Here is a 15,179-nt window from a genome sequence, read left to right as displayed (position 1 = left end):
CTCTCTGGTCACCCAGGGTTACTACATACAGGCTACATACAGACCCACCCACCCACCCACATACCCACATACCTACACACACGGCCACGTATAGGGGAGCTTGTGTTCCACACAGCTCCAAAAAATGGAAATAGTAGAAGATGGAAACGCGTTGCACCGTGTTTTGTCTTAATGGTAAAGTAAGACACCCTAAGGGCGAGAAGCGAGGTTGCGCACATGGGATCAACTTTACCTCTGTGTCCTAAAATAAATATTGGCACTTTGGCTTCAGCGTGTGCGGCCGCTTCTTTGTCTTTTAAAGACTATTAATGGGCACTCTTTGACCAAAGAATGCACAGACCTGGTTGGTTGTTTAAGTTGGACAAAATGTGGCCATATTTTCCCAAATATGGAGATATCTGACATCATAGATGTTTGATGTCATAGACCACATGAGACTGACACAATATATCCATATATGGGAATTCCCAGATATGGGCTTAATATTGATGACATCAGGGATCTCCATATATGGGCATTAAAGAGACAGTTGGTTGTTTAAGTTGGACAAAATGTAGCCATATTATTTTCAAAATGCACTTTGCAGTGATAGCTGAGTGGTTAGTGTCCATACCTAGGACTCCAGAGGTCCCAGAGGTCGCAGGTACGATTCCCCGCTCCAGCTATCACTGCTCCCCTCCCCCTGCGCGCCTTGTGCGAAGCACTGGGGGTCCGCTGGGGTAAGCTGAAAACTGAATTTCCCTTGTGGGATGACGTAGGTAAATTCCTCTTCTTCTCTTCTTACATGGGCTTAATATTGATGACATCAGGGGGATCTCCATATATGGGCATAAAAGGGACATGGACGGAATTCATTTGCAACATCATTGTGATGTCAGAAGTTGAACAAGTCAGCTATATCCTTCTGCTGAGCTGGGATGAAGTGATGTCAGACCAGGTCAACTATATTGTGACGGACAGGAGCTGGAGGCTTTCATACTAGACCTACGGTCGCTACTTAGTGTTTTGCCAATCTTTTGGGGGCCCACTTGCAGCATCCTCGCGGCCCCCCTAGTGGTCCCCGGCCGGCCCTCAGGTGGGGAAGCGCTGCTGCGGGTTCTCAACCTTTTCAGGCCGCGACCCCCAAAATAACCATATTTTAACTTGGGACCCCTCCTCATGCTGATGAGCACTAAGAGTTCAGGCATTACATTTTGTATAACACGGTTCTATTGCGAAAATAGCACATCTACATGCTCACAACGCCTCGCGTTGAGAGGCGTTGTGAGCATGTAGATCAGCTATTTTCTCAATTTCTGCCTCTAATATTTGACAATTTGGCCAATGTTTAATTTGTCATTTTAGAGGTATTAAAAAGTCGTTACATTGTCACTTTAGAAATGTGCAGATACCCTCTATATACACTTAAACTGTATGTTGGTTTGTTTACAGTTGAGTGAGGAAAACAATGTTTCACATTGAGTTAATCATCTGGGGAACCCCCCAAAATAATTAGGGGACCCCCCTGGGGGTCCTGACCAACAGGTTGAGAACCACTGGGATAATGGGAGAGGCCTGGGTGTTGGTTGAAGGGGACTGGCTGGGTGGCTGTGAGTGACAGGGCTTCAGTCTTTGAAGTGCTTCTCAGGTGACCGGTGCAGTGGCCAGCTGGCCTCCTCTTCAGACACCGTGTCACTTTCTCTCTGTCTCCTCTTGTCTGTACAGCAAGCCACAGAGTCTGACAAATACCCAAAGACTCTTGTTATAATAAACCGTGTAGGGCTGTCACGATATGACATTTTACACGACGATTAATTGTCACTCAAATAATTGGCGATTAACGATTTAATTGTGTTTTTGTCGTTGATAATCACATTTCTGTTTGGCTTTGAAGTTGTACATGGTAGATATGAGACATAACCTAAATATACAAAGAAATTACTGACATATTTGACAACTTACTTCTTAAAAAATAACTTTGATAATGGAAATAGCCGATCTACAAGCTTGCGTTGGGAGCTTGTAGATCTGCTATTTCCACTATTTCGGACATTTTTCAACATTCACGATTATGACAAAATAATTGCGATAATGTCAAATAATCACGATTAGACGATTATGTAATAATTGTGACAGCCCTAAAACCGTGTTCATTTACAGAAAATAATGTGGTGAAAGTAGAGCTGCAACTATGTTTTGTTAGCTTTTTAGACCCTTTTCTACTTCTTTATGCCAATTGATTCCTCCCCACACACATTTTGTGTGTGTTGTCACTTTGATTGATCGAATATTTTATTAGTCAAAAATTAAGAACAGTATAGTCCAAAAAAAAAGTACAAGTACCCCAAAGAGGCTTGTGGTACTGCTGCTGTATCCTACCAATCTGGCTTACCATCGTCAAAGAAAGGTTCCTCTTCCTTTGTCAGAGAGTCTGTTCTTGAGAGACTAGCATCCTACTGACTTACCTGGCAGTGAGGAGCCCCCACCGGGAGGATGTAACACTTCCGTCCTAAGCCTCCCACCCAGCACTCCCCGCTGACAGGTGGACAAATATCGCCCTCCCTGCCCGGCTTCCCTCGCCCCAACATGGGCCAGTTGTATCAACCAAACATGTACAAATTAGAATAGTTATTAATTATAGTCTGACTTTCACCATACTGTGTTTGTTGTACAGTGGTGTAGTATGAAAATGGCACGGTAGATCGATTGTTTTCGTTATTTTGTAAAATATTTAATGTTTTCATTGATTAGCTCTATTAACAATTCAACCCATAAATGAAAGTGAATATTGAATCATGATGACTATTACGTAGTATTATTTTCTTGCCTGTTCATGGTAATAGCTGTAGGCAGGCCAGCGAGCAGAAACGGAGGCATGAAACCACTTAGAGAGACTCCGGTGGCTGGTACAAAGGGACCCTCTGTGTCTGTGTGTGGAGCTCCCATTTCCCTGAGAGAATTCCGTGCCTCTCGTCTCCATTGTATTGATTTTCGTGGCTGAGATTTTGCCATTCTCAAGGACAATATAATTGATGCAATTTCATATAAAGAATGAATGGCCCATTTTCAGCTCGGGGTCATTGGTAGGTTATGGAAAGGCTGCGTGAACAAAGAGAGTGGGTTCTAGCCGTGTGTGTGTGTGTGTGTGAGAGAGAGAGAGACACACACACCTTCATAGACTAGCAGCGCCAGACATATTTAGACATAGAATATGTACATAGACATACCTACTTAGACGTACTGTGCTGTACGTCAACAGGGGAGATGTGTTTTTCCGGGATAAAAAGTACTATGACCTTTACATTTCTCAACCAACATCAAGGAGTCGTTTTCATAATCAAGATTTTATGTTCTTACGTGGAGTTGTTGCGTGTGGTTCCTGATCATTCATTCATTCATTCATTCAATAATGTAGGAAAGCATGTATTCATTTTCGTTCAGAGGAATTAAAGACATTATCATCATTATTGTTGGTCCTTTGAGGAGGCAGCTACAGAGGAGGAAGTCCCGCCCACCTCTTTCAGAGGAGGCAAGTGTATGAAACACAGTTCCTGGTGAAGTTCTGGATCATTTTTTAACTATGTCATATTTTAATTTTGCCAGCATACCTGAAGAGTATGTACAGGGCCAGGTTGGAGCCATACAATGACATGAAACTGTCCCTGTCCAACAAGAGACATGCCATGGACCACTAGTTGAATCTGTGGTTCTCAAACCCCCCAGGGTGGTCTCCAAGTGATTATTTCGGGGGCCCCCAGATGATTTGCTTAATGTGCAGCATTGTTTTCTCAAGGGTAAATACAGTATATAGGTGTATACAGGCCAGGGTATCTACACATTTCTAAAGTGACAATGTAAGACCTTTTTAATACCTCTAAAATTAAGAAGAAACCCAGTAAGATGCCCTAAGGGCGAGAAGCTAAGGTGGGGTCGCGCAAATGGGCGCGTGCACGCATCCGCCTGGGTGACAGCAGACTGCTGGGTGAGCGCTGGCGGCTGGCGCTTTGGCATGGGATCAACTTTGACCAAAAAAAGTCCTCGACTCGTCGAAATATGATTCACTGTCATTCACTGTAGTCAGTTCCTGGGAAGTGGGAGGTCATGAACTTCCACAGAAAAGGGAGTTAGAATCCAGGTAGAATCCGGGTTGCCTGGTTGAGTCACCATTCTTTGTCCAACTGTCCATATAACCGCAGGTGTGTCTGCTCAGTATATCGGTTTACATCTCCACTGTTGGATAAAGTAAGAGAAGAGAGTAATTTATTTATATGTTTATTTGGACGGGACCGCGCATATTAAAACACCACGCACTTTGGATTTAGCAAGAATGTTGATTACAAATAGCATAATATTTAAGTTTCATAATGCATATTAAAAAGTGTATTGCATAGTAGCGTGCAATACATGAGTCATTATTTAAGAACAGGATTATGAGTATGAGTTCTAGCTATAATCATACAGTGTTATAAGCAGATTATAAAACATTGCAAACATGGGATGCATAGCAAGTTGCAGGAGTTATTCTGTACACTGACAAATGTGTCTGTGGCAAAGACATTTTATTTTTATTTACAGTTTTACACTCTATTGTAATGTTCTTATTTTGATCATAATACCCAATTAGGCTACTGAATGAATGTCATATCTGCAGATTTTCTTCATATTCTATGTATGACACTGTACTATAGTGTCATAGGCTACCACTACTAGTGGTTCTCAAATGTTTTATTTGCAAGGATTTGTGGTATTAGAACAGGGCTACTCAACTGGCTCAGGGGCCGCTCTGCAAAATATCAAAAGTCCAAGGGCTGCAGGCTCAAAATGACGTTGAACGTTTAGACAATGATTTTGTAACACTCTACATCAGGGGTCTTCAACATTTTAAGGCCAAGGACCCCTTAGTTGAGAGAGAGATGAAGCAGGGACCCCCACAACCTGTTCATAGATTCCTTATAGTTTCATTGTTTGACATCACGATCATCAGTATTTTTAATTTTTGTTAATGTGGGTTTTCAGATATTTAACCACTTGAACCGTCAATACTTGACCTTTCACTGTACTTTGCTCTTTTCCCCCTTCAAAGTCCTTTGCCAAAAATAGCCGATCTACAAGCTCACAACGCCTTGCATTGCGAGGCGGTGTGAGCTAGTAGATCTGCTATTTTTGGCTAAAGTTCTCAGAATATGGACGCTAGAGTTCAAATGGTTATTATAAAAAAGGGGAGAAAAAAAAACAAGTTTTGGAGGACCCCCTGTGGTAACTCTGAGGACCCCCTAGGGGTCTCGGACCCCCTGTTGAAGACCCCTGCCCTACATGACTAGTTTAAAAATGAAGGAAACACACAGAAACTGCCACGTTTCCATCTGTAAGGCCAAACCTCATTGAACAAAAAGATTGTCATGGAATGAGTAATGGTGAATTGATGAACTTTTGGAACAAACAAAAAAACGTTGTATAAAACAAGACAAAAAATGTTTTTATAGGTGTTTTGGAGAGAAACTGAAAATATGACATCGGAAATTATTTGTCCACACTGAAAATGGAAAAAATATTTTTCTGGTATGACCAAGACGGGCCGCATTGACATGCCGCAGGTTGAATAGTGCAGTGTTAGAAAATGTAAAAAAAAAAAAAAGTTTTGAAAACAGACAATAGGGATTTTGATATACTGTATATTCACTAATTTAGCTGTGGAGGTCCTTGGAACCCACCCAAGGACCTCTGGGGGTCCCCCGGCCTCACTTAAAGAGGACAACCATAACTCTCAGAGTTAAAACCCCATAAGTCCATTTGGTTCCTATTTCTATTTAGCTGAGGACCCCCTTGGAAGTGGGACCCCCTCAAGGACCCCTGGCGGTCCCCGGGCCTGGACCCCACTTTGAGAACCACCGTGATAGAGTATGTTAATACAATATAGCTGAAGGCCTTTGGTATAGCAGTTATATTGTAATAAAATAGGCTATTATAGCCATGGACGGATTAACCCCCGCTAGGGCCCCTGGCCTATAATTTTTTTAGGGTTTATAGCCTATAATATATAGGCTATAATAATAACCAGTTACAGTATATTGTATTAAGGCGAGACACTACAGGTGAATAGGGTAAAAAAAATAACTAATAGCTACAACCATGAAACTTTTCCAGTTGATTACTTACATCAAGACTAAGAATTTTTGAATTACAAGTTTTCTGAAATTATATGTTTAGATATGCAAATGAGGCATTATATGCGCTAATAATGCCCAATTTGCATACTTTTCAGGTACATAAATCTGAAGATTGGATAATGCCAGATTCAAAACTATTGTTTCCCTTTCTTGACATATTAGAGACAAAACAAATTACAGAGGGGATTTTAGATATCTCTTTTTATCACTCCATAAATCATAAAATAGTGTCAACAGTCATAAAAAAGCCATTTTCGCCATGTTTTTTGTGATAAAATGTGATGTAAATCAGGCTATGAATGATATATCAACAAACCCCTCTGTAAATATCTTCAGGATATAGATACGAATAAAACTGGAAGGTTTGGTGTATGTGGGTGCAACTGAAGTGGAGATTTATGTACCTAAGTATGAGGAAAAACACATTTTGGGAAACGGCCTTTAAAGATCGGACACACCCCCATCCTATACAAACATTTTAATCATGTTAGATTCATCAAAAACACCTGTCCTCGGTTCTGGTGACTCATACTGCCCTCCTAATACATACATTTATGCAAGGGCAATGTAAGGGTACTCTTTTCAATTCATCAATAATAAAATAGCAAGCATAAGCAACCTTTTCAAATCACCAATGCAACAATGTGATAGATAGATATAGATAGATACCTTTATTATCCCAAGGGGGAAATTCAGTTGTCCAGTAGTAGCACAGCATTATACAGTTATTTACAAAGTTACAGAGACGTAAGAAAAAATAGATAAGAGGGAAAGAAACGAGAGAACAAAAAAAAAGAGCAGTACAGTACCAATAAAGAGAAGGTGCATCAATAGAGGGGGCGAATAATATATAAGTATATATACATAAAGTGTCTTGCAAAAAAGACCATAGCAGTCAATGCTAGTTAGTGCAAACAAGTATCTCACTGTCATTGTTAAACAAAGCAAAAATACTCAGAAACTACCAACACAAACTAATAGTGCAAAGTCAAAAAAAATCAGTGCGAAAAAAGAAGAAACTAGGAAGCGTGTCACCGCAAGACGCACATGAGCACTCTTCCTGGACGGTGATATAAAACTGTGGAAGGAAGGGAGTTGGTTAAGCATGGGGTTAGGGCCGAATAGGGTATTAAAAAATACCCTTTTTTACATGTTTTCACCTGCCATGTCTCCCCTTAACAAATTATGTTAATACAATATACTGTAACTGGTAGGCCTACGTGGTTCAGGTGGTGGTGGCATGGTCCCATACAGCACAATTAACGCTTAACCCTTGTTTTATATGTCAGCCATTCAAAAAATATAGCAGCTCTACAAGCTCACTCACAAAATTTGAAAAATGAATAATCTTGAGCAGGGGGGGGGGGGGGTCCTCCCAAATGGGGGTCCGCAGCCAAATACACATCAATGTGGGGGGTCTAATTGGCATGCACTGCAAATGGAACTGGTCTGGTGAAATGGATTTCATGTGATAAGAGGATGAGTGATGATCAGTCAGTGTGATTGCTTCCATGATGCTACCTTGAAACCCACGGCCTGCTGCTGCTGCTGCTGCAGCATGACTGTTGCATGTTGGTGGCAAGGGACAGTGCTGTTGCGCTCTTGCGCGGCGCCAGTGGGGAATCCTTCTAACAATGGAGCTGAGCTATTGACGCGCACGCACACGCACACGCACACACACACACACACACACACACACACACACACACACACACACACACACACACACACACACACATCTCCCCCATTATCATTACCATCACCCCAACCCTCTCTGACTGTCGTCTGCCCCGCGGCGACACTGGCTACTGGAGAGTAGCACATTAACATACTGCATACGCCTCCCTCCATAGCCTACTGTCTGTCTTACAGAGTAGCCTAGAGAGAGTACAATTAGGCTACAGAGGAATTCCTTGGTTCCCCCACGTAGCAGTGGTGTAGAAATACTGTACAATTTTTAGGTATTTCGTATTTGTAACGTTGTAGCCTACTTTATTTCCAATTGCCAGTAGCCTTTTAGGCTACTTCTACCCAGCTACATTTCAGATTCAGAGGAAAATATTGTACTTTTACTCCACTACACGTTTTTGAAAACGTAGAGTTACTTTGTAGATTTTGATTATTATCACAAAACAGCCTTATCTACATTTCGGCCATTTGAAAATAGCAGATCCATAGGCTACTTTAACTGTAGGCCTACTGTCATTCAAACAGCAGCCTACATTTCTTATATGCAAACTTCCAATAAAGTCGTCAATCAATCAATCAAGTGCCTATTATGTGGTAGGAACTTAAATAAATGCCTTTATAAACCTTTAAATGGGCTATAAAAACATGAAATCATTTTAGTGGTTACAGCTGCATTTTAGCCTGTCTTTAATTTTAAAACAACTGACATGTCATTATCCCAAACGGAAATGGGTTTCTATTGTCTAAATGGTCATTAGAATATACACGAGGTGACAGACTAGTCAAAACCTCACAATGAATGGATGCTAATGTGTCTTTGACCAGAGGGCGGCAGCACTGGGTCTTGTAATGTCAATATTACGCACCAAAAACCAGTGGTGGAACAAGGCTATAGGGCCAGGCTATACTCACATTAATAAGTTAAAGTATCAATACTGCAATTGTGTTAATTAAAAGTCCGGAATTCAAAATGTACCCCAGTAAATAAAGTACCAAAGTATATTGGCTCCAAAAATGTTTACTTTTTTACTTAAATTGACAAAAGTAAAATAGGCTACTCATTATGCAGAATGTCCCTTTTCACGTTTTCAAATGTATGTAGGCCTGTAGAAATCATTGTTTTCTATATACAGTTGTTCATTATAATGATAATGATGAAATGTTGTGTTTTGAAATGTTTACAGATCGAAACTGATTAAACATGAAGGTGCAGGTGAGTGGTGACTTCCCCTTACAGTTGTTACATCATTCAGCAGATCTACAAGCTCACAATTGTTGCTTGTAGATGTGCTATTTTCAAAAGATTTTCACATTCTATAATTTGAAAACTTGTGAAACTGCAGGACACTCTGCTTAATGAGTAGGACTACTTTCTACTTTGGGTACTATAGTAATATTTTTGTATTTCACATTCACACAATAGATATATAGTTGAACGTTTAGCTTGGTAATTCAATGTAATCTCAATGGAAACCAGCTTTAAAGCTTTCAAAGCTTTGCTTGGAGCGTCTCCTGTATCTTTAGAGATTACATTGAATTACCAAGCAAAACGTTCAACTATATATCTGTAGTGTGAATGAGGCATAAGGTCCTTGAAATAAATACCCCAAAAGTTGCAGAACGACTGTTTAGAATCATTGGCATGATAATGTCAACATTGGGGTCCGTCTTATTGAGTCAGATATGGCTCCGACCTCACTGGTCAAATATCAGCCATATAGAGGGGGTGAGAAGCATTTTTCAGTTTTCTATCAAATCACTCTTTATATATAGACAAATGCCGGCCTATAGCTTATGTTGTGTAATTTTTCCTGAAAATGTAACTTTCCTCCATTAAAAAGAAGGTAGAAAAAAGCGTTTTGCCTGTGTGAGCTGTGGGTTACTTGATCTCTTGTTTGCGCAACACAATCACATTTTTTTTAAGCGACAGGGTGTCTAGACACCCCACGTGACCGGGCGCGCCAATGCGCACTGGAGAGAGGAGAGGGAGAGAGAGAGAGAGAGAGAGAGAGAGAGAGAGAGAGAGGGAGAGAGAGAGCGAGAGAGAGCAGTGGTCGAAAAAATACTCACACTTTTTACTTAAGTAAAAGTATCAATACAATACTCTGTTACAAGTAGCCTACAACTCAAACCTCAACTTCAAAATGTACTTCAGTAAAAGTACAAAGGTACTGGCATCAAAATATAATTAAAGACAAGTAGGCTACCAAAAGTAAAAGGTCTACATACTATGTTATATAAGCTCACAACCGCTCACAACGCGTCGTGAGCTACTTTCAAATAGACTAAAGTGGTTAACATGTGTTTTGTCATTTACACCTGCAAAGTAGCTTTAGGCGAACTAAAGTTTTCAAATAGAGAAAAAGGTAGGCCTACAATGCTGGGCCTATTTGCCTCTCTGAAGTGAAATGTAGTGGAGTAGGCTAGAAGTGAAATTGGAAATGCTCAAGTAAAGCACAAAAATGGTACTTAAATACAGTACTTGAGTAAATGTACTTAGTTACTTTACATCACTGGGGGAGGGAGAGAGAGAGAGAGAGCGAGGCGGGGGGAGGGGGGGGAGGGAAGGGGGAGACGGTCTGGACTGGAGAGAGATCAGCGACAGACAGTCAGACGCAGCAAGCAACGCAACAAGGGCACAGCACGGTGGAACCATATACAGTCATATGCCCACTGCTTCCCACCGAGATCACATCACTTGTCTGCTTCCAGTGTCTGCTGGGCGTCCCCGCTCTGCTCGCAAGAAACAAGAAGAAAGGCACAGGGAAAATAACAGCATACAATTGGATTAATTTGCCACGGGATTTCGTCTGTTCTTCTGCGGGGAAGGAGAAGGGGAAAAAACGCTGCATTGGGACGTAAAGGCTATAATAACCAGACCAGACGGCTCCAAATGATAAAACGCAACTAAATTACAACTAGGGGGTGTATAGATTATTCCGTCCAGGCTGCCTGGCACCATCGGTGGATCACTTCAGGATTTTTGCTCGTTCGTTCGTTCGTTTTCTTTTTCTTTCGTTTTTTTTGGATCCGCTTCTGAACGAGCACCCCCCCCCCCCCCCCTTCGTTGAAATATCATTTCGAAGACCCAACATCTCCTAGACCTAGAATGAATGTCACATTTTAGATGATAAGGGATACAGTTCGCCGAGCCTATAGTCGTCGTCGGGCGGTTGGATCTGGGATATTTTTTTTTTTGGTGTGGATTATGCTCTTGATGAAGACAGAGAGACGAGCTTTGCTTTTCATGGAATAATAATTATTGTTTCGTCCAGGGCTTGCCTAGCCTTTTATTCCATCACACTACCAGACCGTCTATTTATATTGCACCATATATGCTATTTTTACCATGTTAATCCTAAACCATAGTGAAGTATCGGCATGGTGTATATGTGGCTTAGCTCGAAGCAAGCTCATCACTACTAGCCTACCAAATGAATAAATATAACACGTATAGCCTATCTTGCTGCTGTGTTATACCAAATGTAGTTGCGTTAAAACCCGTTATACACATTCGTAAGCTGCTAGTTGTTATATCGCAAGTCTTAAACACACATTTAGGTGACGGTTACTCGCCCCCTAAATGAGATCTGGCTGTCATAGGAACCGTGGCAGTGTTTTATAAAAGGTTTTAGGTAGTAGGCTATAATAGCCTATAGGTAACATAGACTGGCGCATGCTACAGATTGCCTCTGCTTCCCCTGCACACGGCTTCTCCAGCGTATCATCTCGGGCTGCTCATTCCTGCCTGGACTCGGACGCCGGCGGAATCTTCATGATTCGCGGACACGATGCTCGTTTTTTAGCCGGGAAACCCTCGACTTCTCGTCCCGCATGTTCAGGACCAAACGATCGGGGCTCGTCCGGCGACTCTGGAGGAGCCGCGCGCCCGCCCAGGAGGGCGCCGACGTCGGCGGGGAGGCGGACAGGGGAGGAGGAGGATCGCATGGGTCCGGCGGGGGCTGCTGCATGGGCAAGACGGCAAAGGTCGCCAAGTCCGGCGGCGGCGGCGGCAACGCCGGCGGGTCGGAGGCCGAACTGAAGGCGCTGACCCACTCGATCCTCAAGAAGATCAAGGAGAAGCAGTTGGAGGTGCTGCTACAGGCGGTGGAGTCCAAGGGGGGCGCCCGGAGCCCCTGCTTGCTCCTGCCCGGCAAGGTGGACGCCAGAGTGGGCCAACAGTCTTATTCCCTCCCGCTGCTGCTCTACAAGGTGTTCAGGTGGCCGGACCTCAGGCACACCTCGGAGCTGAAGAGGCTGTCTTGCTGTGAATCCTACGGGAAAACCAACCCGGAGCTCGTCTGCTGCAACCCGCACCACATGAGCAGGCTCTGTGAACTAGGTGAGTCTGTCTGGGATATACGCTGGAATGATATTGATCAGTGGTGGGGAAAAGTACTCAAAATGTTTTATTCAAGTAAACGTAGCAATACCGCAATATAAAAATAACAAGTAAAAGGCCTGTGTTGAAAATGTTACTTGAGTAAAAGTACAAAAGTAGGCTATATTGTCATCAAGTAGTGCCTGAAATAAGTAAAAGTAGGCTACTAAAATGTTTGAAAATAGCCTATGTAAAATAGGGCTATTGTGGTTAATGTAGGCATATGTTTTATGGATAGGCTAGGCCCAATAATCGAAAGTAACTTAAAAATATTGGAGTAAAAGTATAATAGCCTATTTGCCTCTGAGACGGACTACTGTAGAAGTAAAATACTGGAAATTGGAAATACTCCATGATAAAGTAATAAAATACCTTGAGTAAATGTACTTAGTTACTTTACACCACTACTGATAAACCAAATAAAATGTCATTATGTGTTGTGGTTGTTGCATTAGACCAGGTAAAGGCTGCCACCATGTCAAAACCACATGTCAAAGCACCATACCTTGCAATTAGATTAATTGGAAATGACAGCAGCATCTCAGGTTTCCATAAGGTCACGTGTGGGCTAGTATGTGGTGACAGTGTCATGTAATAACATCATTATGTCAGATAGTGTTGTCAAACATGGAGTTCGGGACAACAAATAAATATTAGTGACACACAGAAATGTGTCTGTGATAGGCCCTGAGTTATAGGCCTACATGATACAACAAAATGTAGTTTTGTTTTAGCTACATAAATAGTAGGATAGGCCTAGTTTCACTCAGAAGAATATAGGCTTACATCTAGATGTGCAGCCTAAGCTTTTCCAGAGCTTTCAGACAGAGGGCCCACTTTGCAAAGCATATTGCATTGTGTTTATTTTTTCTTTTCTTTTTTTTTATCATTTCACAATTCTCTTTTCCAAAGTTCAACGACTCAGATAGCTAGGCTAGGGCCATTGCAGTGAGTGGAGTGTTTCCATCGTGAACTAAGTTTCCAGGCGGCGTGTGTGTGTGTGTGTGTGTGTGTGTGTGTGTGTGTGTGTGTGTGTGTGTGTGTGTGTGTGTGTGTGTGTGTGTGTGTGTGTGTGTGTGTGTGTGTGTGTGTGAGTGAGTGCGCGCGCGTGCGTGCGTGTGCTGTCTGTCCTGGGAACCAAAAGCACTGGTGGAAAACTAATTAAGTACATGTACTCAAGTATTTGTTTGATGTTATTGATTGATTGAAGACTTTATTAGAAGTTTGCATGGGAAAAGCCACATAGCTTTTATAAATATAGCGACTCCACAGCTATACTCTCCACTACATCTCTCAGACAGATGCAGCTATACTTGTTTTTACTACACTACAATTCGGCGTTTAGTTACTAATAAACAGATTATTAATAGGCCACAATGACCACTTTAAGTAAGGCCTATTTTATATTTCAACCATTCTAAAACAGCCAATCTACACAAAGCTCACGACGAGGTCGTGAGCTTGTAGCTAGTAGACATGCTAATGTCAAAACATACTTTTAAGTGCTGCCTATTCATTTTGACGCAAACAGGTCCTGTGTTTGCAATTTGCATCAAAATGTAGACCTATGTTTATTTTTTTGTTTCCTACTCTTGTACTTTTACTCAAGTATAACATTTTCAATAGGCCTTTTCCTCAACATAAGCCTAATCATTTCGACAGTGTGGTCGCTGCTATTGATACTTTTCTTTTACTCTAAAAAGTAAAAACATCCGAGTAGAGTTCTTCCAGCAGCCATGCAGCCAGGCAGTGGCCAGAAACAGAGGCGTCAACTGGGTATGGCAAGCTATGGCAGCTGCCATACCTTGGCTACAGGGGGGAAATAATAACATGTACTGTAATCGTGCCTATTGCTAAGGTATGGCAACATGACTGGTGTCTTGCACGCGCGCGAAGGCGCGCGTGCAAGACACCAGTCATGTTGCCATACCTTGAACGGACGCCGCTGGGCCAGAAAAGAGGCCCGTATCTCTCAGTAGTCTGCCCTAGACGCTGATAGTGGCTGTGCTGGCGCCAGCCTGGAGCCCCCCTGTTTATCTGCACACTGCCAAATGAAAGGCAATAGCCGCCCGACCGCCCTGCCTCTCTCTCTCTCTCTCTCTCTCTCTCTCTCTCTCTCTCTCTCTCTCTCTCTCTCTCTCCCTCTCTCTCCCACCCTCTCTCTCGACAGAAACACTCTCCCAAAAGAATGCCAACTGTTATCGTAAGTTTCAATCTTTTTCGCGTGTGTTTTGTTTTTGTGTGTGTGTGAGTCTCATCAGTCTCTTTCCCCTCTCTCTCTCCCCCACACCATGCAGAGTCCCCCCCTCCGCCCTACTCACGCTACCCCATGGACTTTCTTAAACCACCTGGTGAGTTGGACATTTTTATTTTTACACAACATATTTGACCAGTAGTGGAAAATAGGCCTACTTAAGTACATTTACTTAAGTATTTTTTTGTTATTTGTACTTTACTTTAAGTTTTTCCAATACTTTAACTTCACTACACTACATCTTGAGACAAATATAGTACTTTTACTTTTACATACTGGTACATCAATGCGTCGTGAGCTTGTAGATCTACGGCAACTTGAAATGGGACATTCTGCACAATGAGTACTTTTACTTTTGGTACTTTAAGTACATTTGATACCAATACTTTTGTACTTTTACTCAAGTACATTTTGGATTCCAGACTTTTACTTGTACATTTGCCGTATTGATACTTTTACTGAAGTGAAACATTTGAATAGGCTACTTTTTTCCCCCCACCACTTCCGACATAATGATTGGGTATATTACAGTTGGGGTATTATGTTAAAGCAAACACGACTTTACTTCAAAATAAAACTGATGGAGGACTTTGGAGTCAGTGAAGGGTCTTGTAAAATGATGGGACATTTTATGACATCTCTCTCTCTCTCTCTGCGTGTGTGAGTGGAGGGTGTCCGCTGTGGAAACGGCTCCATGTTGTGTTGTGAT

The 15,179-nt window shown here is 42.1% G+C and overlaps 1 protein-coding gene across 1 annotated transcript in view; it reads left to right on the top strand.

Annotated features, from left to right (window-relative positions):
- Nucleotides 1-11,669: 11,669 nt before the first annotated feature.
- The window catches only part of smad7 (SMAD family member 7), a gene marked incomplete at its 5' end in the record, with an annotated part of 30,373 nt that continues 26,863 nt past the window's right edge, over nt 11,670-15,179 (top strand). Inside the window, 2 exons of the mRNA XM_080743841.1 lie at nt 11,670-12,177; nt 14,514-14,567. Coding sequence (XP_080599967.1) covers nt 11,670-12,177; nt 14,514-14,567 — 562 coding nt within the window. The remainder of the gene's footprint in view (nt 12,178-14,513; nt 14,568-15,179) is intronic.

This window comes from Nannobrachium achirus (genome assembly GCF_963921795.1).
Source record: "Nannobrachium achirus genome assembly, chromosome: 15".
Taxonomy (NCBI): Eukaryota; Metazoa; Chordata; class Actinopteri; order Myctophiformes; family Myctophidae; genus Nannobrachium; species Nannobrachium achirus.
Note: the sequence above shows the minus strand (reverse complement) of the source record. Positions and strands in the feature narration are given on the sequence as shown.